The sequence below is a fragment of the Tiliqua scincoides genome, chromosome 9, assembly GCF_035046505.1.
Source record: "Tiliqua scincoides isolate rTilSci1 chromosome 9, rTilSci1.hap2, whole genome shotgun sequence".
Classification (NCBI taxonomy): domain Eukaryota; kingdom Metazoa; phylum Chordata; class Lepidosauria; order Squamata; family Scincidae; genus Tiliqua; species Tiliqua scincoides.
In genome coordinates, this window is record NC_089829.1 from 46,494,491 (window position 1) to 46,520,889 (window position 26,399).

General features: G+C 44.7%; 2 protein-coding genes across 2 annotated transcripts in view; one reads left to right on the forward strand and one right to left on the reverse strand.

The window, feature by feature from the left end:
* Positions 1 to 14,777, forward strand: part of PLA2G15 (phospholipase A2 group XV) — a 38,959-nt gene extending 24,182 nt beyond the window's left edge. Inside the window, exons 4-6 of the mRNA XM_066637482.1 lie at positions 1,993 to 2,091; positions 7,991 to 8,215; positions 10,240 to 14,777. Of these exons, the coding sequence (XP_066493579.1) occupies positions 1,993 to 2,091; positions 7,991 to 8,215; positions 10,240 to 10,751 (836 nt within the window). The 3' untranslated portion in view covers positions 10,752 to 14,777. The remainder of the gene's footprint in view (positions 1 to 1,992; positions 2,092 to 7,990; positions 8,216 to 10,239) is intronic.
* LOC136660686 (replication termination factor 2-like) lies at positions 3,182 to 25,700 on the reverse strand. The gene is made up of 7 exons (XM_066637994.1): positions 25,531 to 25,700; positions 25,356 to 25,443; positions 23,225 to 23,319; positions 23,031 to 23,124; positions 22,150 to 22,267; positions 20,668 to 21,881; positions 3,182 to 3,237 (listed from the first exon to the last, which is right to left on the reverse strand). The coding sequence occupies exons 1-5, from the start codon at positions 25,698 to 25,700 to the stop codon at positions 22,157 to 22,159; spliced, it is 558 nt and encodes a 185-aa protein (XP_066494091.1). The 3' UTR covers positions 3,182 to 3,237; positions 20,668 to 21,881; positions 22,150 to 22,156.
* Between the last annotated feature and the right edge of the window lie 699 nt (positions 25,701 to 26,399).

The window sequence follows — 26,399 nt, forward strand, 5'->3', positions numbered from 1 at the left end:
TTTGGAACCTTGGTCTCTAGCTGCTGGAGTCATTTGCCCATGTTATTAGACCTTGCCCCTTATCTTACTTGTTTCAGACTGCTAGACACAGTTTCTGCTGTGCCATGTCTCTGAAGAGAGAATGGAGCCCTTTGCAGAGAAAGACTGATGTTTAATTTAGGTTTTGGTGTGCGGGCCAACGTTAGTAAACAGATTGCAAATTTACACAGCTGCTACAACCTTTGGTGTAATCACTCAATTGTTGCATTGCTGGTGTGCAACTACCTGCTGAATTGAATTGTATTTGTCAAGCAGTGTTGTGTACTGTGTCAATGTGGGAATGCCCATATAAGTACTAATTACTTTTCTTCAAACTTGCTTGGCTGTAGTCAATCGAAGAAAATTCTGTGAGTTCAGATGTTGGTCTTTGTGGTGGAATGAAAATCTTTGTTCTGCAGTGCAGATTGCAAAAGACTGGATTGTTTGGAGTGTTAATTAGCTTAGAAAAGCTCCAAAAATGTAACAATTTCAGAGGTATCTCTGAGTACAGTCAACAGTCGGACTTGATGAGCAAAGCAGAAAACAACAAAATGGAAATTATGCAGGGGATGGATAAAGTGGAGAAGGGGATGTTCTTTTCCCCCTCATACAACACCAGAACTAGGGAACATCCACTAAAATTGAGTGTTGGGAGAGTTAGAACAGACAAAAGAGAATATTTTTTACCCAGCTTGTAATTAGCCTGTGGAACTCCTTGCTGCAGGTTGTGGTGATGGCATCTGTTCTAGATGCCTTTAAAAGGGGACTGGACAGATTTCGGGAGGAAAAGTCCATCACAGGTTACAAGCCATGATGTGTATGTGCAGTCTCTTGATTTTAGAAATAGGCTGTCTCTGGATGCCAGGTGCAAGAGAGGGCACCGGGATGCAGGTCTCCTGTCTTCTTGTGTGCTCCCTGAGGTACATGGTCGGCCACTTTGAGGTTCAGGAAGCTGAACTAGATGGGCCTGTGACAGGGCTGCTCTTATGTTCTTATAGAAAAGATAAGATCTTATAGAAAAGATTTGATAAGATTAAAATGCCAACTTGAAACAAAGACTTGGAAAGCTGAAAAGGAGGGAGAAACCTTAATTTTAATGACAAGGCCAAAGGGCTTTGGACTTCAGATTTTTTCTTACTTTTACAAATTATCATTTATTTCCTGCCTTTCTACAGTAAATTCTGCTAAAATGAGTATAAAAACTGTTCAAAAGTCATGTTTAAAAGTTGGACTAAACAAATGTGCTTTTAAGACTCATTTTGAATGAGTCTAAAAAGATGGAGCCCATCTGATCTACCCAGAGAAGGTATTCCCAAATTGTGCTACTGCTGAGAAGAACCTGTTCCTTGGTGGCCATGAGACAGAGCAGGGGCTTTTCATAGGACACCTGAGGAACTTGAATGAATAGAGTAACACTGGTGAAAAGGAACTTATGCATCCCCATTCTTCAGTTTGTGAGCAGGGAGCTCCGTCAACACCTTGTTTTCCACTTCTCATTCCCTTAACTATTTTGTGAGTTTCCTGGGACTTTATAGCGCTTATGTTGAGTAGGCTTCATAGATGTGCTTTCAGTGCTTCAACTGAGTTACTGAAAGGAACGTGAATTTCACTTAAAAGTGTTTTCAGGTACATTGCAGTCTCCGAGCTGTGCTCTGCAAGTTATTTGGTATAGAATCAGTGCTTCATGGGTCCATATAGAAGAAGATAACATGTTATGGCCACTGTTTTGCTTGTATGGTTTGTATCAGTAATGCATGTTAACTTTGTGGTTTTCTTCCTTATTCTGCAGTGTCTGTTTATTTTTGGAATTGCAGTCACATTAACATTTTTGCTTTGTACAGAGTAATCCTATAATTTCAGGCTGCTTCAATTGTTTATTGAAAGGCCTGAAATTATAGGATTACTCTGTAAGAAAGCAAAATGTTAATGTGACCACACTGTCTTTGCTATGACAATTTGTCTTTTTGTTCTCAGGCACTTACTTCTATACACTGGTGCAGAATCTAGTGGACCTGGGCTATCGACGAGATGAAGATATTAGAGGTGCTCCCTATGACTGGCGGAAGGCACCAAGTAATTATCACTTTATTATGGGGATTAAATTTATGGAGTGGGATGAGTCTGCTTTAGCATCTTGTTTAAAATGTGTTGTACACTGTCTCTTACAGCTTGTATGGTTTCTGGGGAAAGTAGGTGGCAATAATCAGAGCTGTACTGAAGTTTACTGGTTCCATCTTTTGATTTGATACCTAGAGTTTGAAGAACACTTTTCTTCAACAGCAACATGTAATCTTTCAGAATTACAGTGCATGATATGAAATAGCTGTTACTCTTTTCCAATCTGCGCACTTCAGCTCGTGAAACAAACTGTAATTCCTATCATATCATGACTGAATCACATTTAGTCCACAGCCCATGATCTTATGGTCTCATGGCACTGTGCATAATAGAAACCACATCTGGTGATGCATCATGCATGATGGTGGCAGGATATCCTCACTGCAAACACATTTTTTGGGTTTACAGGAATATTGGACTCCTAGTTTCCCTTTCTTGCTCTCAATTCATTCTAATTCTGAATGTGTCTGCCTCACTATTATGTAGAGCTGGCCTTATGGTGCAGTTGTCTGTACTAGAAAAAATTGCCCTGACTTCAAGCGATTTACTGGACCCTATTCAATGTGATGACCTTTAAAGTCTTAATCAGTCTGGGTCTAGCATACCTGAACTGCAGTATAAGTTCCATATACTGCAGGAACATGACCCTACTCTGGACATAGTTGCTGTCTAAAGTGAAACTGTAGCAATGAGGAACAGGGCTTTATTCTTTTTGATGCCCTTCTTTACCTAGAGGAAACCTACCTGGTTAGTTTACCACGGGTTTCCCAAGAAAATGACAGAAGCTTTCTTGTCAAGGATGGCATTTACACTAGCAGTAATTGTATTGGCTGTTAAGGTCCTTTATAGTTGCTTGATCATGCTACTTGTGTTTGAGATTTTGGTATTTTTAAGTTTTTATTTGTAAGCCAAAATAAGAACCTGGGGGTGGCCTCTAAGAGAATTAGAAATTTGAGAATCAATATCTAGCATGTAAATAAAGCATGATATGGTGCTGATCAAGTTGTGAATCAGAACTCTGTGTACAATTGCTTGCTTACATTACCTCAGAGCAGGGGTGTCCAAACTTTTTGACAGGAGGGCCACATCATCTCTCTGACACTGTGTTGGGGGCCAGGGGAAAAAAAGAAATAATTTGCATTTCAAATTTGAATAAATTTACATAAATGAATATATTAGAGATGTAACTTATATGAAGAAGGTTCTGCAATAGTTCAAAGCCTATAAAAGGCCTTGCACAAAGCAAGGCCAGCCTTTCCTTTGCTGCCACTGCTGCATCACAGGTGTGAAACAGCAAGCAGTGGAAGGAGTCCTTGTCCCACAGCTAACGCAAGAGGTCAAACAGTGGGCTGTCATGCTGAGAGCAGTTGCATCAGGCCAGCGCGGGCTCCAGCAAGTCTCTGGAGGGCCAGAGCTCTTTGGAGACTGGGTGCTCCCTGAGGGCCAGATTACAAGTCCTCGAGGGCCGCAAGTGGCCCCAGGGCTGGGGTTTGGCCACCCCTGCCTTAGAGTTTTTGTAAGGGCAACATCAAAATATGTGAACTGCTTTCCACTCAGAAAGGGCTATATAGGGGGCTCCCATATCCGTGAATCCTATATCTGCAGATTCACTTATCCACAGATCATGTATGGCCCACCCAGCACATGTGCCCCTGCACCCACCCCCTCCAGAAGTGAGGGGAGCTCTGAGCTCAGCAGAAGCTGAGGATGTCCATCACTGACCTTTGCCAAGCTCAGACTGAGCTCTGTTGGTAAAAAAAATGCTACTTCTGGTTTCACAAAAAAACCATGAGTTTTTAACTGCCTTATAAGGCATTTAAAATGTCACTTCTAGATTCTCTGGAAGTAGTTTTGTGTTTTTTTCAGTCTGAGCTTGGCAGAGTCTGGGGATGGATGTCCTCAACCTCTGCTGAACTCAGAGGCCCCACCAGAGGCAAAGTAAGCAGAGCTCCTCTTGCTTCCGGAAGGGGTGCATGTGCTGGGGGGGCAGACAAGATCCACAAACAAGTGAATCTGCAGATACAGGATCCACGGATATGAGGGGGGGCCCTATATAGGCCTTTCTGAGTGAAAAAGGGGGCACGACTGTACAAATGCTATAGATCAGTGGTTCTCACACATTTCGCACTGGGACCCACTTTTTAGAATGAGAATCTGTGAGGACCAACCGGAAGTGATGTCATGACCATAAGTGATATCTAGCAAGAAAATTTTTGACAATGCAAGGCTGCAATCCTATCCACACTTACCCAGGAGTAAGTTCAATTTACTATCATTGTTAAAGCATGTACATGGTAGCCTGTTAAAAGTACAGATAAGTCACATTCCCCCTAATGCAGTCACATACCATAGTAACATCAAGTCAAATATATTCAAAATAAAATATTAAAATGAGTGGGGACCCACCTGATATTGGCTCACGACCCACCTAGTGGGTCCTGACCCACAGTTTGAGAAACACTGCTATAGATAATTATGTATTGCAGCCCTTTTATCTAGGCCTCTTAACGCACTTTATGAAAAGATGGAGGTCTGGTATATGGAACAATTTTTCCTAAGGCAAAAGGAAATAGGAAACATGATTCTATTTAAAATATCTTATGCACATCAGAATTCTTCAAGATCCCTATTGTGCTAGATTGGGTGTTGGTTCAAAAGAAGTTCGGATTCTCAGAAATTTTCACACACACATCTGCTAGCTTTAACAGTTCAACCCCTGATGCTTCTGAAAGTTGAACCTATAGGCTGTTTACAAATAGGTTTTGGTGACCTTTTTGCTTCATAGACCTAAGATGGTGCATTGTTCCAAATTGTTCTAAAGTGCTGTGAAGAATGGATTTTGTTGCTAATGGGCATAATTGAAATACATTAATCATGTGGTGCACATTCAGACACAATGCTGCTGTTCAGTGGTATCAGTTTACACTCAACTGCCAGTCACAAGTGTATAGACATCATGCAGTGTGTATTCATGCATGAGCCAACCATTTGCAAGTTCGTATCAGCACTACATAGGGGAGATGCACATCCTTCTGCAGAGCAACAAATTTCCTGCCTGCATATATTTTTATAGGGCTAAGTAACCACTACCTGTGCCTTGTTCACATTCAGTGATGAAATTAAGCTGAAAAGATCTAGAGAACTTGAAGATAAGCATGTTTAAATAGTTGTCGCAATATTTTCCTTGTGAAACATTGGTTGTAAGAGACCTGATTGGGGCCTTGATGCGGGAGTTCAGTGTGTTTAGGCTTTTGATTTTGTGTTGCTTCTTTGCTCCAAATTTTACAGCTGTGTGGCTGTTTGTTCCCAAAGGTGCTATTGCTGCAATGCTGCAGACCATCACCCCTTTCAAAAGTGAGGAAAGCAGACAATGCATTTAATGATATATCAAGTTTGACAAAATTCAAGTACTATATCAAGTACTATGACAAAATTCAGCTGAAATATGCTGCATGCTCTTGTACAAATTTCAAACCAGAAGGTGCAGACTGCTGGACAGAACTTAGTTCTGCCAGTGCATTAATAAGTGCTTAATGTCTTAGGAGCAGAGTAATAATTGCTTTATAGAATTGGAGTTACTGTACTGGATAATACGTCCAGACATCAGATTGAGAAGTTAACGGTAGCTTGGCAAAGCAATTCCATGACAGTTGTTTGCAGGCAATAACACACAACACTTTGCCCTAGACCAGGGGTGGGGAACCTGCAGCCTTAAGGCCACATGTAGCCTTTTGGGTGCACCAGTTTCAACCTTTTGTGTATTTTTCTACAAATACTAAATCTGCCTTTTATTTAAATTTGGTATTTTTGGGTAACTTTTATTTATTCTTTCCTAGTGGCAACTCAGTAACTGGCAAACTGGCAACGATCCAGTGACTTGCAACCCAGGCACAAGATCTTAAGGAAAGAACTGTAATATATTTCATAAAAATGTACTCCTTTTTTAGTTAAAGAAAATAATGAATTTTATATAAAAGTAAAATAAATTAAAAAGTGACCTTCCAGATAAAAAGGGTCTCAACCCCTGCTCTAGATCAGACTGGGGACATTGTTTTCAAACACAAGCAGGTTTTTACTACTCAGTGGTTAAAAAAATTGGAACTCCAAGATTGAACCTAGGATCTTCAGCATGCAATTTTTTTTTTTGAAAAATGCCTTAATCTCCTTGAAGCATGTAGATAAAATGAGGAGATAGATTCAAAAATAAATAAAATGTTCTGCCACTGAGCATGTACCTCCCTTTTGAGGTTATGTGGCACAACTGGAAGGGCAGGGCCCCTAAAATTATGGCTTATAGCCTTTGCCCTGTGGGACACCTTGGAGGAAGCAAACCATGCAGACTGCAATTGGCACTAGTCTTGCTGTAGTTCCACTTGTCAGCCTTGCAGATAGGCCAGAGGAAGCAAGTGTACACAGGAAATGGGTGCACCAAGATAATACTTGACCTCCTAAATAGTCATTGTGCGGGTATGTCATAGCTGTTCTTCAACTTTATTCTTAAATGTGCTTTTCAACACTTGAGGTTAGCAAAATAGGAACTTGTCCTAGAAAGCATCTTTCTGTTTCTACCCACAAGGCGTTGAGCACTTATTATTGCACTGGCTGAACTAACTTCTCTCCAGCATCCTGTATCTTCTGTTTTGAAACATGTACAAGAGCCTGCAACACAGTTTGGCAGAATTTCCTTATGGTACTTGGGATTAAATCAGATATAATGTGAAATACATTGTTTTGCTGAGCTGATCTGCAACATTTCAGCAAGTGATACCTTTGGGAGTAAGCTAAGGCTGATGGCTGTGCTTATGATGACTACAAATTCCAGAAGGGGAATTGAAGCAAAACAGTCTTATGGCACTTTAAGGCAAGTGCATTGTTGCAGCAGTGGATTATGTAGGCTATATATTCACTATAGCTGATTCCCTTGGGGGCTGGGGATAAGAATAGGCCCTTAGTTTGGCTGTACTTGCCGTAAGAGGCAACTAAACAGCCACTGGGTAGATGGGACTCGTTAGCCTGGGAAGGCAGCTCATCTGAGAGAAAAAAAACTCTGACCCCAAACCTCCACTGCCTTGTGGCTACATCCAGTTATGGAAAAGGCTTCAGGAGTCAACCTCCAGGCAAAATTTGGAGCAGGAGTCCCTGAGGCAGTTCATGGCTGAACACAGTCACGTTCTGGCAACTCCTGTGAGGCCGCTGGAACCAACTGTATTGGCCTCTGCCTTTCCATTGGACCATTTCAGCAACATGGAGAGGGGGGATTTGCTGCATGGGAAACAGTCTATCCTCCATATCTACTTTACCCAGGCTTCAAGCACTGGAGAGGACACACTGTTCCAGAACCACCATTCAGAGTGTGATACAGTGGTCTTCCAAGACTGAAGGATGCCAACAAAACTGATTCAGTAGGTTTTAGTCCACAAATCTTCTGCTACAATATACATTTTGTCTTGAAGGTATTGACCACATTTTGCAAACTTCAAACAAGTTCTGACACAGGGACTGCAAACATCTTGAGCTTTGTATATCACAGTAATGGGATGACACCTTCCTTGAAGTGAGATGTATGTGTTCGGCATACACTTGATACATAGGCATCCATCATATGAAGCAGTGGAGGCATACACATCTCAGCAGGTTATCAAAAAGTGTGTGGTGTATGCTTTCATGGTTAGCTCCTGCATATGAAGTGTGAAGTTCTCTATATTTGAAGGATATTCACACTCTCTATAAGTGTGAAGGTCTATATTTGATGGAAAAATGGGATACAAATGTTTTAAATAAGAACTAAAATAGTAGAAATGCTGAATGAACGGGTATGCATAATTTATTCAATTTATGGAATTGATTCTTCTAGATGAGAACAAAGACTACTTTTTGGCCCTCAAGAAACTGATAGAGATCATGTATGAAGAGTATGGCGGACCAGTGGTCTTAATTGCCCACAGCATGGGGAATATGTATTCACTCTACTTTCTCAACCAGCAAACTCAGGATTGGAAAGACAAATACATAAAAGACTTCGTGTCACTGGGTGCTCCATGGGGAGGAGTAGCGAAAGCCCTCCGTGTGCTGGCATCAGGTGAGTCTGCATGGGAAGGCTACACTGAAGGGAGAAGAGTTTGTGATGCAGTCTGAGCTGAGTGATATCCTAGTAGTGCCTGATTGATCCTTGAAGGGGTAAGTATTGTGTTACTTTCCCCCTGTACATTTAGTTAATTCCTCTGATATTGTGCAGATTGGTATACAACTAGTTCTCTCCACTGTGAAGTGTTCAAAACAAGCAGTTTGGCCTTAGCTGTTACACTTCTCTCACAAAAAGATGATTTTCTCCACATGTTTAACTACAAAACGCTGAAGTAGGGTATCCTATCTACACTGTGCCTTCATGGTCCTCGCCAGCCTCTTCCCAGGAGGGATTTTGTTAAGGAAGTTCAAGGAATCCAGATTATTTAGACTTTTTCAGCCTGAACATTTGTCAACAGGGCTTCCTTTGAAAAGTAGAAATTTTGCCCAAAGATAGGAAGAGTCCAGACTCTGATAAAGCAACTGTAACTTTGTATCTGAGGAGCAATTTGTTTTACACCTAAAGGCTTAAAAGTCTATCAGTAACCTTCACTTCGGGAGCAGCAAATCATTTAGGTAGTTAGCAGGGCCTTTAGATTACCAAGCTGGCCTGAAGGAGACTGGGTGGGCATCAAATTCTTAAGCATTCCATGTTTTTCCTTGCCTCTGATAAAGTTATGTCTCAACCTGTGCTTTATGTTCTGGAGGAGGGGGGAAGGTGGACAAACATTTTAGCAGGAGGGCCACGTCATCTGTCTAACACTGTCAGGGGCTAGGGGAAAAAAGAATTAATTTATATTTCAAATTTGCATAAATTTGCATAAATTTACATTTATGACAGAATGTGACCTTTTAACATTAGAGACAGAATTTATATGAATGAATTTTACTTATTGTATTTATAATACACATGAGAACTGTAATACAGGCACTCTCCTTCACCCCTCCATATAAAGCACAGATTGAGACATAATGATGTAAATATTTCGGATTCGTTCTCTGAGTCAATGTTAAACAGGCACAAACTCCTTTAAAAGCGTATAGAACGTTTATATACAGGCTATTTACAGATTAGGAATAGATTTGAGATTCAGGTTAGATACAGGTTGGATACAGAAGTGTTACCCCCATGGTGGATCCTTTGTTTCTCAGAGAACCACACCCAAAACTTATCAGTTATACCTTGCAACAAACAAAGTACCCATGTGACTTCCACTTCCTTATTGGGCATACTGGTGCATGGTCCCAGCCCTAACTAGGAAGTCTCTTTGCTCTGCATCACAAAGACTCCCTGCCCCCAACTCTGATTACACAAGACCCTGGAATTTTCCTTTTGGGAAAGCTATGACGCACATGTTATTTGTGCAGGTCAACTTGACATAATGACTTTTCCTATTCTGTTTTTAACAGAAACACTAGTCATGTTTTTTCTAATGTTCCTCATCTGAGAGAAGTTAGGTTAACCCTTAAAATATCTATCAATAATTTTATCAGAGGCAAGGAAAAACATGGAATGATAAGTAGTTAATGCTGCCTTTGGCCACTGAAAGCAAGTCTAAAACAGATATTGACACGCTACTTGAAATCAAATGTGCTTTGAATTTCCAGAATGATGGAATTTCATAATTGTGGGAACTGAATAATTGTGTTTAATGCACTTCCACAGTTGAAATTGTCCAGTGGCCCTCTGGACTAATCTCAAAAAGTCAAAGGCCTGGGTGAGGAGGAGGTTAGCTAGCAGTTGGCAAGAGCTTCATCTGGTGTGACCTTTTAACCCACCCTGGTCTCTCTGATAGCAAAGCTTGAATTACTAAAAGTTCTTAAGGTTAATTACAGTAGTTGCCAGACAGTAATGCCAACTCTAGTGTCAAATATTTGTGCTGTTGCCCTCCATTCAGTGGCCTGAGGTAAAGGTGGAACATGAATGTACACAGTGCCAAGTATGCTGCTTCTGGTTTGGATCTGGATCATGTTTTACAGCATTGCGTGTACCGGTTTTTGACCTATGCTCACTAACAAGTCCTACTTCTAATACCACAGGTGACAACAACAGGATCCCTGTCATCAGTTCTCTTAAGATCAGAGACCAGCAAAGATCTGCCGTTTCAACCAATTGGCTGCTTCCATACAACTACACATGGTCTCCCGATAAGATCTTGGTCAGCACACCATCCACCAACTATACTATCCGGGATTACCAGAAGTTCTACAGAGACATTGGTTTTGAGGAAGGCTGGCTCATGCGAGAAGACACTGAGCCGTTGGTCTACGAGATGGCTCCTCCAGGGGTGCGCTTGCACTGTCTTTATGGCACTGGGGTGGACACCCCTGACTCTTTCTTCTACGAAACCTTTCCGGACAAGGAGCCTAAGATTGTCTACGGTGATGGTGATGGAACAGTGAACTTGCAAAGTGCCTTGCAGTGTTGGAAGTGGGTGGGTCGCCAGAAGCAGGATGTGAGGCTCTATGAGCTGCCACGAAGCGAGCACATTGACATGCTGTACAATCCCATGACCATTTCCTATGTTAAGAAGGTTCTCTTTGACTTTTGATACCATGTTGAGCTGCCTCTTCAACACTTGAGGGTATTTTAAGGGGGGAAGGAAGAATAGCTGTTCTGGACCCCTCTTCTTAAAGCCTGTTTGGCTCCTTGTTGAGAAGCTGTTTTGATGTGAATGATCACTTGCCTCTTGGATTAGTGCTCATAACACGCTGCTGTCTCCTACCTCCAAAAGGTTCACCCTAGCTGCATTTAGGTGTCTAGTGCAGTGTCTAGTCTCCATCCATGTGAAGAACATGCTGTGTTTGTTGGTCTCTGGGATTTGGGGAAGGCTTCTCTTTCCATGCCTGGTGAGCTGTTGCACGAAGGAGAGAATGTCAGGACTGAGTGTAACTGTCCCCCATAAGTGCTGGACTGTTGTTCCTGGGAGAGAAGTTTGTATTAAGTGTAGCTGCTGCTGCTGCAGCTATTGAACACAAATGGATTTGATGTTGCAGTAGCTTGGCTGGGGAAGAGTTGCAGTATCCTGGAGTTCCTCAAATCATCTAGTTCCAAATTGAACCACTCAGTTTGGACCATTCCCTGAGTAATCTAGAGAGCAAAGCTTGCAGAAAGCATTTTTTACTACTGCTGGAATGAGAAGTTCACACTCTGAGGCTGTAGTATTAAATATTGTCAGGCTCAATACACATCACCTTCAAGTTGGTGACCATTGAGATCAGCTGATAACCACTTGCATTGCTTTCTCGAAGGTTGGTGGTATCTCAAGGATTCTTTCAACCATCCTCCTTTGAACCAGGGTCTCTTAAACATAGGTGTTTTCAGCTTCATTTGGTTGAGCAAAATTGCTCTTGTTGATGCTTTGAGTTGAATGGGTTTGTAGGAAAGTTACAAGTCACAGGAAAGCTTTCTGTCCCCAGAAATCCTGACAGTGATACAATTAACATGTTCTGTTGGAATCATTTCCTTGTGCTTGAATTCTCCCTAGGTCCACAGAGTGAAATGGGGGGGGGGGCACAAGAGCTGCACCTGTTCCTGATCCAGTACAGTCATGTGCAACTGAAGTTGTAGGAAGTGGCTTTAGAAAAGGCAGGTACAGGTACAGCCCGCACAGGCAGCAAGAAGTCCAGGTTGGCTCCAGAACTGTCCTTGTCAGGTGTGAACTACCAGCCTTTGTGGTGTAAATGGATTGCAGAATTTGCACGTGTGGTTTCTAGCCCCCCAAATAAGAGCTTGCAGTTACACAGTGCAGCCAAACTCTTCTGCTTTGAATTCACGATAGCACCAAATATGGATTGTTCATGGTCATCTGTGTTTGTTTAGTGCATGTGTTGGAGAAGGGGGAAGTTGCTCCCTAGGCAGGGTGCTTGAAATATGGGATTTTCTTTGCAATTTGTGCCATATACCACAGTATATCAAAGATCAAACTGGTCTGAAAGTCTTAACTTATTGTAAGTAAGCTATACCCAGACTGGTTGTCAGCAAACAAAGTCTAACAGATGCGGATCTTTCTAGCAGGTCCTAGTGTTCCTTGCCTGTGGGTGTCATTCTGGCTTACAGATGAGAGCAAGTGGGAACTGCAGTGCTTGCTCACAGTCTGAAAATAGATTGTTTCCAACCTTGTGTAATATTTTTACGTTGTACCCTTTGAAGGTCTAAGCTTTCTAGATTCTTACATAGGGTGTTTAGGCAGTGCAGTAGTGCTGATCCTGCAAAAAAGACTGTTCCCTTCAAAGTTTCTTGCCTTACAGAGTGCCCAATTTTGTTAAACTTAGTTTCTCAGTAGTGTGGTAGCTAATTTAAAGGAAACCACGGACAGGTACGAAGATTGCATGTGGCAATAATCACTCCAGAAATCCTTCCATTAGATGTCCTTTTACAATTTGCATCCTCAAGCCTTGTCTTTGAATTATCAGTAAAAATTAGTTTTGCTTTGCTAGACACTGTTGCAAGTATTGTCTGTCCCTGTGTCTAACTGTAGCTCTCAAGTCGGCCTGGTTTCTATTCGTCTCTCAAGATATTCTCCATCTTCCCTTTGTCAGTCTTGTAGCTTCAAGTTACTGTTATACTTAGGATCATGTAGAGGATACAGCAAAAATTACCTTTTCTAAAGTGAAATAGGGAGCAGTTTTTACATGCAGGGCCATTTCTTGTTTTTCTGTCTTGGCACATCCAAAGGGCAAATCCACAACTCCATGCACACATTTTGGTGACCAATTACAGTTTAGTAATTACAGGAGATTACTGTTTGCCTTAAGTTGGTTCTGATGCCAGGTTGCCTGGGGGCCCAGAGGCAAAGCCTTGCACTATGTCTGCCCACCTCCAGTGGTGCACTGGGAGCTACTGCTATAATGATATTAAAGGTTTGAGGTTGGCCAGCCAGGTCGACTCTGAGCCAGTGTGAACCTGTGACATCAACCTGCCCTAAGAAGTCTATTTCCAGCTGAGAACTGGGTGAGGAAAAACCTATTACTAGAAACATAGATGAGCTTGCTGTCTACTGTTTATATAACCCCATCAGCATGCATGGTGCTTTAAAAAACAGAGGAGTTTTGGTCTAAATTACAACAAAAAGAGGGAGGAAGCTGGAGGGTTGAGTTCCAGGAGAAGAATGTTTTCGGTTGAGTTATTTGTACTTATGCTTAGTTTCCATTGGGAATGAGGACCTGAGAGTTAAAACAGGCCTCACAGTATAAAACATGGTGCATTACTGCTGAGTATGCACCATTGTTGTTGTAACCATCCACTGTCTTGTCCCACTAATGCTGATCGCTGGTATCTATTGGCATTACTACTTGTTTCCAGTTGTGCAGTGCAACTCTTGTGTTCCTTGTGTGTCACGATCCCATTCACTCCATGTTTCTCCACATCTGTTCCTTGAGAACCCTATTGCTTCTCCTCTCAATCCCTGTTGTGCCAACTAGCTGCTGTGCTGCTAAATATGACCAAGCATTAAATATTTCATCTGTACTTCTGCTAGTGGTGTGACTGTTTTGCTCCTCTTTGCAGATTTGGTCTGTGAATGTCTGTATTATATAGTGGCTCTTTTGTCTGATTAACTGATAATGGATTATTGGATGTATAAAAAAAAATTATTTGGGCTATATTTAGCCAGTATTGCCCTTATTCAGACGGCATGTACTTCATACATGCAGTGCAGATGCAATTTATTTATACTCTCTCATTTTCTTGTGAGTGATAGGCTGTAAAGCAACTATGAGTTGACAACCTTCAGTCTCGAAAGACTATGGTATCGCGCTCTGTAAAGTAACTACAATGTGTTAAATGCAGTAGATGCTTCTCTAGTTCTTTTGAACTCCCTTTAGATCCTGGCCAGAATCCAACAAATTGAGAGCTGCTTTACTCAAACAGCAGCTCCCATATGCTCCATGCCCAAACTGTTAGAAACTGAAGGGAGTTAGAAAGCAGTTTTATAATAGAGACCAGCTGTTGAAATGGGGGGAGGGTCAAGTTTTCACTAGATGCGCTTTAAGGTCACCAAAAATGTGTGCATCTTGTGAGATCTTGGCTTTCAGTGGTTGATAGATCATATCAAGGGGTTCATCTTTTCATGGTGGTACTTGGAAATCTTGTTCTTACAAATTATCTAGTTTTCACACCCATGCAATTTCCTTCCTCAACTTTTTCAACAACCAAAACTTAAGGACCAAATGTATTTTCTTCTGACAAAATGTAGTGAGGAAAGCACTGGATGAGACTTCAGCTGTTCCTTTTTGAAAATGTGAAGCTACTGTATGGTTTCAGAGTCACCATGTGATTCTGCTAGAAAGAGAAGACATCACTACTGAGCAATAATTACAAAAGAGTTTGTAGGCCAAAGCTGAGAATTCATGTTTAGGTAGTTGTTGGAGCACATAGTGTTTGAGACTTTCAAAATGTCAGGGACTGAACAATCCTTTTGCTGTTCTCTGCTTTTAACAGTATTTTGTACAGTACATGGCCTGGAAAGGCCTAATGTTTTTATATGCACTCTTCTCTTTGTGTATGAATGAGTTATGTAGATTTTTACACATCTGATTGTCATACTTTAACATAATAAAGTTGATCAAATACTAAATGGTTCCTATGCCAGCAGGCTCATTTTGTGCTTTTCCTAATATTCTTCTATCAATTTTTTAGGCAATTGAACATAAAATGAATGCAAAGCCCTCCTATATTGGGCTCTAGCAACTGGTTTCCTGATCCATAACCTCACAGTCTCTCTTAGGTAGTCACCCTTAACCATTGTGGGTGAAGTGGGGATTTTGTTTTTGCCCCAGCATGCATCACTTTACAGTTTGAACCTCATTTGTCATTTTATTGTCCTTATATCCTGCTCAGGATTTTATTTCTTCTTCAGTATGCTTGGAGGATGTACAGTTTTGAATTTGGAATTGGTGAACCTTAGTCATCACAGTGCTCACTCTGACTCCAGATCACTTATGAGTAAGTTAAATAGTGCTATTCCCAATGCAGTTCCGTGGTTAGGGGGAACTATCCCTGCTCCTTCCTTTCTCTGTGATGAAACACGCCCACTCCTCTGAGATAACTATTTCTCCTTGGGATATTGAGCTTTAAAATGTGGCCCTACAGGCCAAAACAGATTCCTTTAGATGACCAGATCAAATCAAATCACTGGTTTATATAAAATGCATCCTTTAATGAGGCAGGTTTAGCCTACCATCTCTCTAGTGCTCAGTCACAGAAGGCTCCTATATTTTGCATTGTCAGGGGCTCTGTGTTTGTCTGTAATCCAGTGACAACAGAGAGTCTCCTATTTAAGAAGCAGAGTATTTTCCCTTGGTGGTCACCTTATATCTGTGATTAAGCCTCACCACACATTTGAAAAGAAGCCCTGGAAAGACTCCTGCGAAAATGTTTGGATATTTGTGACCTAAATAGACATGCAAGTGTGTATTGGCTGACCACAGGGCTTAGTGAGGTGCCAGTTTCATGAAACAGCTGCTGTGGTCTGTCACCTAAGAGGAATGTTGAAAGATCAGCTGCTGAGTTCTACCTGCTTCGTTGGTTGAATAATTGGCTCACATACATTATCTGTCAGGATGTAGGAAAAGATGGCAGCCCACTCTTGTTCAGTGTCCTCACTGTGCATCACATTTTACACTGCATCACATAAGTGCAGAAAAGAGCCGATTCCAATTGGTCCTTCGTTTCTGTCTAAAGTACTCCAGGGCCAAGGTTAACGTAACATTTCTAGAACAGTGTGATGAAGTTCAGCAGCTCTGGCAGACCAAAACAAGTTTGCATTATCATTTGTTGGACAGCAGCTGTGTTCTTGGCCTTTCCAGGAAAAACTTGGTCACGATGTGTTTGGCCACCTGAGACTTGTGCCTGGTTGAGGGCAAATTCTTCCTTGCTGTGACAGGCTCTGTTGCAACTGATCTGTCTGGGTCAAATTTCAGGGTTGTGAAAGGGTCAAATGATCCAGCAAGGTCAAATTTCATGGTTCTGATGAAATGGAATAAACTTGCTGCTCCAGGTGAAATTGGCTCCAGGACATCTTGGGTGGGTATTACACTTTTTTGTTCTATATCTAGTTCAGCATGTCCTCCCAACACTTACAGATGAAAATAGGGGTGTGCTTGTGACACTGCTAGTCATCACCAAGAATCACTTGGAGTATGTCCCCCTCCCATAGTTTACAGGCATTGAAAGCCTTTGTATACTTGTACTCAGGCTTTCAGTTGCCAAAGGGTGGCTACTTTTGGTTAAATATAGTTGGAGAGGGAGAATTCCTCAAACTCTTATCAGTGGTTCACAGCAACAGTGTGGGAAATGACAGGCTGTGTCAGAGAGGTTGGCATGCCTCAACCAAGGTATGCCCACTCCCTATTTGACAATTTAACCCCTAGTGTCCCTGGTGAGCAGGCTGAGCCCAGAAGAATGACAACTCAAAATGTTCAACAAGACATCCTGCAAAGCAAGGAGTTAAACTGCTTTGGTTTATCCAATACTGGCTTGGAATCTCAATTCAGGTTTAGACACTAATATTAAAAAGTTTGGATAACTGATTTGAACCCACTGAAGCAGTTCAGATATGCTTTCTCAGGACCAGATGAAACGACGCTAGGAGCCCTGAGCTATGTATGCCAAGGCCCCATTCCATAACATTGCCAAAAAAGTGTATTTGAACAGGGGGAAAAACATGTTTTTACTTGCACCTGCAATGTAACTTAATAAGCACTGTTGTACCAAGCCTGTTTGTATCATGAAATACTTCCAGGTTAAAAGACATGGTTTCTTAATTGGCATATCTTATACCTTTTAATCTACAGCAGAGATGCCTCATAATATGTAGTCCTAATTTGTAGTTTATGTTACTGGTGCATAAACTCAGCCCTGCGTATCCTGCAGAAGAACAATCAAACTTACTTTCTTGCTTGCTGTGTAACAAACAAATACAGGTTGGGCATCCCTTATCTGAAGTGCTTGGAAGTGTTTTGGATATCAGATTTTTCTGTATTTTGGAATACTTGCATATGCATAATGAGAGATCTTGGGGATGGGGCACAAAATTGACACAAAATTGATGTGTGTTTCATATACACATAGCCTGAAGGTAATTTTAATAATGATAATAATAATAATAAACTTTATTTATATCCCGCCCTTCTCCCTAAAAGGACCCAGGGCGGCTAACAACATATAAAAAACACATTTAAAAACATAAATTAAGACAAATAGCAGATAAAAACATTAAAAACACATTAACAGCGACCTTAAAAAACAGTAGTCAGATTAAAAGACAGAATAAAAAGAGTACAAAAGAGCAAGTTACAGAGGAATCAGGCCTGTAAAAACTACAAAATGTGTAAAAAATGTTAAAAAGGCCAAAGAATCAGAAGGCTTGTGTAAACAGCAGTGTCTTCAGGCCTCGCCGGAAACTCTCAAGAGAGGGAGCCATTCTCAAGTCAAGGGGAAGGGAGTTCCATAATGTTGGTGCCACTACCGAAAAGGCCCTATTTCTTGCAGCCGCCCCCTGGACCTCCTTGGGTGGCGGCACTTGTAAAAAGGCCTTCTCTGATGACCTGAGAGGGCGAGCCGGATTGTACGGGAGTAGGCGGTCTCTAAGATATCCTGGCCCAGAGCAGTATAGGGCTTTAAAGGTCAAAACCAGCACCTTGAATTGGGCCCAGAAATGAATGGGCAGCCAATGTAGCTCCTGGAGAAGCGGACTGACAGAGTCAAACCGCCTAGCTCCAGTGACCACACAGGCTGCCACATTCTGCACTAATTGCAGTTTCCGAACCGTCTTCAGGGGCAGCCCCACATAGAGCGTGTTACAATAATCTAACCTCGATGTCACCGTGGCATGGATCACTGTGGCCAGGTCTGCACAATCCAGGTACGGTTGTAGCTGGAGCACCAGCTGAAGCTGAGCGAAGGCCCCCCTAGCCACAGCCGCCACCTGGGAATCCAGGAGTAGCTCCGAGTCCAGGAGGACCCCCAAGCTGCGAACCTGCTCCTTCAGAGAGAGTGCAACCCCATTCAGAGCAAGCCGATAATCCAGCACCTGCATCGAGGATTTCTGAACCAGGAGAGCCTCTGTCTTATCCGGATTTAATTTCAGCTTGTTAACCCCCATCCAGATCCTTACTGCTTCCAGACAGCGCTCCAGGTCCTCAACAGCCTCCCTGGAATCTGGAGGAAAGGAGAGATAGAGCTGGGTGTCATCAGCATATTGATGGCACTTCACGCCAAACCCCCGGCTGACCTCTTCCAGCGGTTTCATGTAGATATTAAATAGCATGGGGGACAGGATTGAACCCTGCGGCACCCCACACTTCAAAGGCCAGGGTGTCGAACAGGCATCCCCCAGCACCACCATCTGGGACCGACCCTCCAAGTAGGAGCGGAACCACCGCAAAACAGTGCCTCCAACTCCCAACTCGGCCAGTTGGCCCAGAAGGATACCATGGGCGATGGTATCGAAAGCCGCTGAGAGGTCCAGCAGGACCAACAGGGATGCACTCCCCCTGTCCAGTCCCCGGCGTAGGTCATCCACCAAGGCGACCAAGGCAGTTTCCATTCCGAAGCCCGGCCTGAAACCAGATTGAAAAGGATCCAGATAATCCGCTTCATCCAAGACCCTCTGGAGTTGGGTCGCCACCACCTGCTCAATTACCTTGCCCAGAAACGGGATGTTGGAGACTGGCCGATAGTTATTCAACTCAGTGGAATCCAGGGAGGGCTTTTTCAGGAGGGGGCGAACCACCGCCTGCTTCAAGGCAAGCGGCAATGTCCCCTCCACCAAGGAGGAATTGACCACCCTCCCTGTCCACTCAGTCAGTCCCCCCGGGCCACTCTAATCAGCCAAGCTGGGCAAGGGTCAAACAGGCAGGCAGACGGCCTCACACTCCAAAGGAGTCTGTCCACATCCTCAGACTGCACAAGCTGAAAAGAATCCCACAACACTGGACAAGCAGTTGCCAAGGGGACATCATCAGACATTGTCAATGTGGCATCCAAGGCGCGACGAGTACGATTGATTTTATCTGCAAAGTGTTGGGCAAACACGTTGCAGCGGCTGACCATGTATTCCTCCTGGACTACCAAAGGGGCCTGATGAAGGAGACCCTGCACCACACAGAATAGCTCTGCCGGACAGCTATCAGCAGACGCAATGGTAGCAGAGAAGAACGATCTCTTTGCTGCTACCACCGCCACGGAGTAGGCTCTATAATGAGCTCTACTCCATGCCATGTTCGATCGGCTTCATCGCGAGTTTTCTGCCACCGTCGCTCTAGACGCCTGCCCTGCCGCTTCATCATTTGCAGCTCCTCAGTGAACCAAGGAGCCGCTCCAAGTCTGCGGCGTGGCAGAGGTCGCTCCAGAGCAATCTCATCCAGAGCCCTGGCCATTTCCCCGTTCCAGAGGTCAACCAGGGCCACAGATGAGGTGCCAGTCTTGGCAGTGGGAAAATCCCCCAGGGCCCTCAGGAAAACTTCAGGATCCATTAACTTCCGGGGGCGGACCATAGAAAACGGTCCTCTGCCTCTGCGGAGGTAGGAAGTTGCAACAAGCCTAAACCCTACCAGGAAGTGATCTGTCCATGACAACAGAGTGATCTTGATCTCCTCTACATCCAGATCACTGCCCCCGTGCCCAGCTGTGAACACCAGGTCCAATACGTGTCCTGCTGTATGTGGCGGGGCCCAGATCTTCTGGGACAGGCCCATGGTTGTCATGGCAGCCATGAAATCCTGAGCTACACCTGCCGCAGGGGCCTCGGCATGAACATTGAAGTCCCCCAGCACTAACAGGCGGGGGGCCTTCAATGCCACCCCCGAGATCACCCCAGTCAGCTCAGGCAGGGCAACTGTTGGGCAGCAGGGCGGGCGGTACACCAACAGAATCCCAATCCTGTCCGGCCCACTCAACACAACATGCAGGCACTCGAACCCAGGAGACTGCTGGACAGGGCACCTGGTAAGGGAGATGGACTCACGATAGACCATTGCAACTCCCCCTCCCCGTCCCTGCAATCTTGGCTGCTGCAACACCTGGAAACCTGGTGGACAAAGTTCAGAGAGACTAACGCCTCCCTCCCCGTCCAACCAGGTCTCCGTAATGCATACCAGGTCGGCTTTCTCATCCAGGATCACATCCCGGATGATACAGGTCTTGTTATTCACCGACCTGGCATTCAAAAGCAGCAGCTTTTTTATACAGCATTTTTAACTTTGTGCATGAAACAGTTTGTGATTTTATTTCTTTAGGCAAAAGTAAAAAGTCGTGGTGGCGCTCAAAAAAGTTCCGTGTTTTGGAATTCTGGATAAGGGGTGCCCAACCTGTATTCTGAGCATTACTTGGGAAAAGAAAATATTTTAAGATTATTTTTGAATATTTTGAGGCTTTGTGAATATGCATAATGGGATATATTAAAATACAACCCTAGAAGATAAAATTTTGGAGGTGGGTTCAAAGCTCAGTGGCAAGACACTTACATGGAGCGTGGAGACAGCTTACAGCACCTCCAGGCAGGACAGAGGAAAATGGCTGTCTGAACTCTTGGAAACTTGCTGCCAGCCGGTGTCTGGGTGTACTGGGGTAGATGGACCAGTGATCATGACTCAGTAGATGGCTCTGCTCTCAAAACATTTATCATACAATTTAAGGCAAATTTGAACTGATTATTGTGTTTAGAAGTTCTGTTGAAGCTCAGAGATCTAATTAACTGCAGAATCCATTATTGGGGTTAACTGTCCAAAAGGCAAAATAGGAACAGTGCTTTAGAGCAGTGATGGGCAAACATTTTGGCAGGAGGACTACATTATCTCACTGACACTGTGTCAGCGACTTGGGAAAAATCATTTACATTTCAAATTTGAATAAATTTACATAGATGAATATATTAGAGACAGAATTTATATGAATGTTTACTAAGCTTATAATACACATGAGAACTATAACAGGCATGTAGAACCACATGAGAACTATGAAGTGTTTCTACACACTTCTTGCACAGTGAAAACACACAGACCAAGCCAGAAACACATGGAGGTATAGTTGCTCAGAGGCAGTGGGGGGGGGCGTCCACCCCGGGCACCACCCTTGGGGGGGTGTAACACCCCAAATGCCTCAACATCGCAAAGGTTAGGCGTAACCCCATCATGCCATATACCATTTGATGCAGAATTTCCAGCGGAATGCAATGCAAAAAACCAGATTGAAATATCTCCTTTCCATCAAAAGTTACTGCTAAAAAATAGGAAGCCAAGAAATGCATTGAACCCTATGGAAAATGACACTGAGCCATATCATGCATTTACTCTTGAGCAGGCGAACTTGCCATTGTTTGTCGGAAAGGGCAGGCTGAGAGAAATCCAATGACACCGGAATGGTTCCTATCCAATGAAAGCAGCCCCAAAAAAACACCCAAGAAGGAAGTCTCTCCCTCCAAGCAGATGAATGTATTGAGCCCTATGGAATTTGAGCCCAAAGTGGCCCCTACGGCCCCTACAGAGGACTAAAGCCTGCCTACCCTTTCCAGGTTGAGGACAGTCGCCATCTGGGAGAGACGAGCAAACTTGTCACGGATGGTCCAGGTGGTTATAGTGGTGAGGTAGGCAATCACCTCTTCAGGGTGGGTAGGCCGTCGAGTGCTGCTCAAAAAGACTGGGTCCGGCCTCTGGGCTTCCAGAAGGAAAGCAGGAACCACCTGGGAATGGACTTTTCTCAACTCCTTTGCAGGGGGCAGACTGAGCAGCATGCAGTCACCTGCACCAGGGTGGGGATGATCACCACCCAGGTCTCACGGCCCATGTTCCAAAAAGGGCAGCTGTCATGCTCACCTGACTCCTGCGGGCCAGAGGGGGCATGGAAAGGGGGGCTATTTGCAAAGGAATCAGCAAAAGTTCCCTCCACCCCATCTTCTTCTCTGAATCCCTATGGAAAAGGCTTGGGTAAGCCAGAGGCTGCCCACTCACCTCATTGTCAGGGCAGGGCATGGGTCTTTCTGAACAGGGTGAAGGCAGCCAAGCTGGGCATCAGGCTGCGAGTAAGCAGGTAGGCAACTGAAGGGCACCCTTTGAACACCCCATGCCTCTTCAAAACACAAACAAAGAAGAAAAAATCTCTACATAACTGTAATATTTATTATTGCATTGATTGTTCAAACACACACACTAAAAATCACACAATCAGATATTTGCATTTGCCTACCTCTTAACTGCTGATTGTATAGGCACAACTCACTGAAATTGTGTTACACTATTTTTTATTATTTAAAAATTTAGTACCACTGTGCCAAACAGCATAGGGACAACAGAAATAGCATTGTGTCTGCCCAGAAGATTCTCAATCTGAGCCCTCTGGCAAAGAAGCGAAAGGGAGAACAGAGAGCTTGACAAAGTAGGAAGGGTCCAACCATAGTACGGTATAAATAAGGAAAAGGCTATGGACTATCCAAAAAAAGATATAACGGCAAAAACATTTTGAAGAACTGAAGAAGAAGTTACTTAGCAGGTAGAGGAGGAAATACTATATCCGGTATAAGGAACATCATGACAAAAGAAACAAAGGTAAGAGTAGGAAAAAGAAAGCAAGTGGTTCACCAGCAGATGAGTGGGGAAGGAGTTCAAGCAGCAAGGAGAAATAAATGGACTCTTGCCATATAGAGGAAGAAATGCACCCCCCCCCCAAAAAAAAACCCCAACAGGAGCATACCAGAGAAATATAGTGCTCCCCAGTTTCTTTAAACCAATGTGACAACAGATGTTACAAAGTTATACACAATTTTAGAATTCCGCCCAGTAACTATTGACCTGAATATCCAAAACGTCCATGCGTCAGAAGCATGCAATTTTACCTTAATACTTTTGATATGGGATGCAGCCTCCACGAGGACTTTGTAAGAAGATTTATCCAGCAAAAACTCAATGATTGCATCTTCGTTATATAGCCTACAAACGAAAGTGAAGTATGAAGGATGAGTTAACTTCATAATTGGAATTGATTCAGAAATTAGTATAATTTTATTGAAAAACAAAATTGAAATCATACCTGCCAAGTTCACAAGCTACTATAGGTCTGCTTAATTTTTCTTGACTCAGAGTGCAGTAGTACCACTGGGCCACTAGTTTTGCATTTTTGTCAACCTGAAGAACAATGTACACAGTTTGAAAATGGCATTATCAGCATCAAAGTTAAACATTTAGCACCCATCTTTCCTCACTTTGGCTCTATATTTGAAATCCCACTTCCTCAGAACATTTCATGTACATTCTGCTTTTAAAATGGGGGAGGGGGAGAACTGTTTGCAGTTGAAAAGTACAGGATTAGTGCTTCTTCAAAGAAACATGTTAATTTCTGAGATTTCTAGGGCTGCCCTTCAAATTCATGTGTAAAGATTTCCATATTGTCCTTTGCAATGTTTATATGCACAATTTGCTGAGAAGAGAAACAAAAGAATCGAGAACACACAACGTTTATTGCAGATGAAGCTATAGTATATAGTTCATCTGCTTTGCATGCACCAGGTCCCAGACATCTCCAGGTATAGCTAGCAAAGGTGATTATCAGAAACCCATGAGAGTCACTACCAGTCAATGTAGACTAAAGCCAGACAGACCAATTTTCTGACTCAGCATAAGGCAGCTTCACATGCATATTGTGTATGCACCTGCCGGAAAGCTAGAATACGCCACGAGCATTCAGTACACGTGGACCACATGTACATGCAGTGGAAGAATGTGCATGTCTAATCATAATATGCAACATTTTATATGTGGGTGGCAGAGCAACAGACACATTCTGAATAGTTCAAATTCAAATTATGTGCAACCTCTTGATTTTACGTAGAAATCGGCTGTGTCAGAATGCCAGTGCAAGGGAGGGCACCAGGATGCACGTCTCTTGTCATCTGGTGTGCTCCCTGGGGCATTTGGTGGGCCGCTGTGAGATACAGGAAGCTGGACTAGATGGGCCTGTGGCCTGATCCAGCGGGGCTGTTCTTATGTTCTTAAAAGTTGAACAGCAAATGGATATTGAACTCTTCATCCTTATGTAAGTAGCAACTGTTTACAGGAACCAAATCATTTCCATAGCAAATCTGTTTACACCTTCAAGTAGTAACATAGTCTAAAATGAACTGAAACAGACCTGGTGACCACTAAGCTCATCAGTGACTTCTGACAGGCCTGCCTGCCTGCCTGCGTTAAGAAAAGCAATTATGAAAACAATCATTTATCTGTTCTGTTGCAGTTCCCCATTAAGAATTAGAGAAATACATGAACACCACATGCTATAGGGCAGAGGTGTCCAACTCATTTCAAACCAAGGGCTCAATAGCATTTGTGACGCCTGCTGAGGGCCAGAAGTGATGTCATTAGGCAGGAAATGATGTCAATAAACAGGTCATAACCAAAAATAAGCACTTTTTCTCACTCAGGACTTCATTAGCTGCAAATATGCAAATCTTGATCATATTTCAAGATATGGGAGAGCCCAATTTTCAGGTGGGCTGCCCTTTCAGAAGCAGCACCTCAGCACTGCTTAGAAAATGAGAGCCTGAGGGCCAGATAAAAACCTTCCGTGGGCCGCAACCGGCCCCCGGGCCTTATGTTTGACACCCCTGCCATAGGGCCTGACAGAAATATCCTGAGATTCTTTGTCTCTAGACACAGTCTCCTAACTTAGAAAGAACAATTTCTGAACTCTCATTGTCTAAATCAGTATTTCTCAAACTGTGCGTCAAGACAGTACCAGCCTAAGGAACTCCAGTCTGTGGTGTGTGGTCCCGAGTGCCACCTAAGGCATTGGGTGGGCCACTGTGAGGTGCAGGAGGCTGGACTAGGTGGGCCCCCTCTGGTTTGACCCAGCGGGGCTGTCCTTACGTTCTTAAAAGAAAATGTTGGTCTGTGGAACTCCCTGCCACTGGATGTGGTGATGGCATCTGGCCGGCCGGCCTGCCTGCCGCGGGGTGGAGAGAGTGGTCGGAGGGGTGTTCCCTTCCAGAGAGAACGGGGGGGGGGCAGCCGCTGAGACTGAGCGTTGGGAGGGAGACGTGAGCCTGTGGAACACCCTGCCACTGGACGCGGTGTGCTGTCTGAGGCACCTGGTGGGCCACTGGGAGAAGCGGGAGGCGCGGCTCGGCGGGCCCCCTCAGCCTGACCCGCGGGGCTGCCCCGCTCACCTTCTCCACCAGCTCGTGCCCCTCGGGGATGGTGCCCCCGCCGCCTCCCAGGGACTGCACTGCAGGACGCGCAGCAGCTGCACTTCCGCTTCCGGCACAGGCCAAAAGAGAGGCGGGGCAAGGCACGCGTTGCTAAGGGCCCCTAGCAACCGCCAGGGGGCTCCCTGCCGCTCGCCCGCTCCTGCGCGTGGAAGGGGTGCACCGAGGCAGGCCTACTCGGAAGTCAGCTCCAGTGCAGAGAGGGAGGCTTACTCCCAGCTCGGGGCGGAAGGGGCTGCAGCCGCAGAGCACGACCCTCTGCACGTCGGTCCCGCTCGAGCCCGGGGACCAGGGAGGGAGTCCCATCGATGAGCGGGGACTTGCTTTGGAGTAGACCTGCAGGGGCCGGGGCAGCCCGAGGGGGGCAAAACCCCCGGCCGCCCGGTCCGCGGCGCTCCTCGCCCTCGGGAGTGGGCCCCGAGCCGCCGGGGCCCCCGCGCCCTCCGAGCCGGAGGAGGGGCTGCCGGTGTCTAGCTGGGCTCGAGCGCGCGACCTCGGGATCCAGCCCTCCGGCCCCGGGCGAACGCTCAGGGTGGCCAGCCCTCAGAGCCAGCGGCGCCGGCCGACGGCAGAGCCTCTGCGAACGCCCTCTTAAGGCGGGGCCGCTGCGCAGTGGCGTAGCCAGCGGGGGGCGCCTGGGCAGTTTAGTCTTGACCCCCTCTAGCTACGCCACTGTCCCCTCTCCGTCTGGCGCAGGTCCCCCATTGGGCCCCCCTCCGTCTGGCAAAGCACCCCATTGGGCAACATTGCTCCAGGCAGTGGCGTAGCTAGAGGGGGCCAAAGCACTAAGGTGTGCAGGCGCCTGTGTGAACCGCTACTGGCAGCAGCAGAAGAACATGGCACCTGGGTGTGAGCCTTTAGCCGTGCAGCGGATGATGGGGGTGCTCCGGCCCCACCTCTATGGGCAGAGCTTGGCTGGCGCGGGAGGCGGTGGTTTTCTGTACATTTTAACCAAGGAGCCCGGGCAGCAAGAGGCATTGCAGAGGATCCAGGCAGAGACAGAGG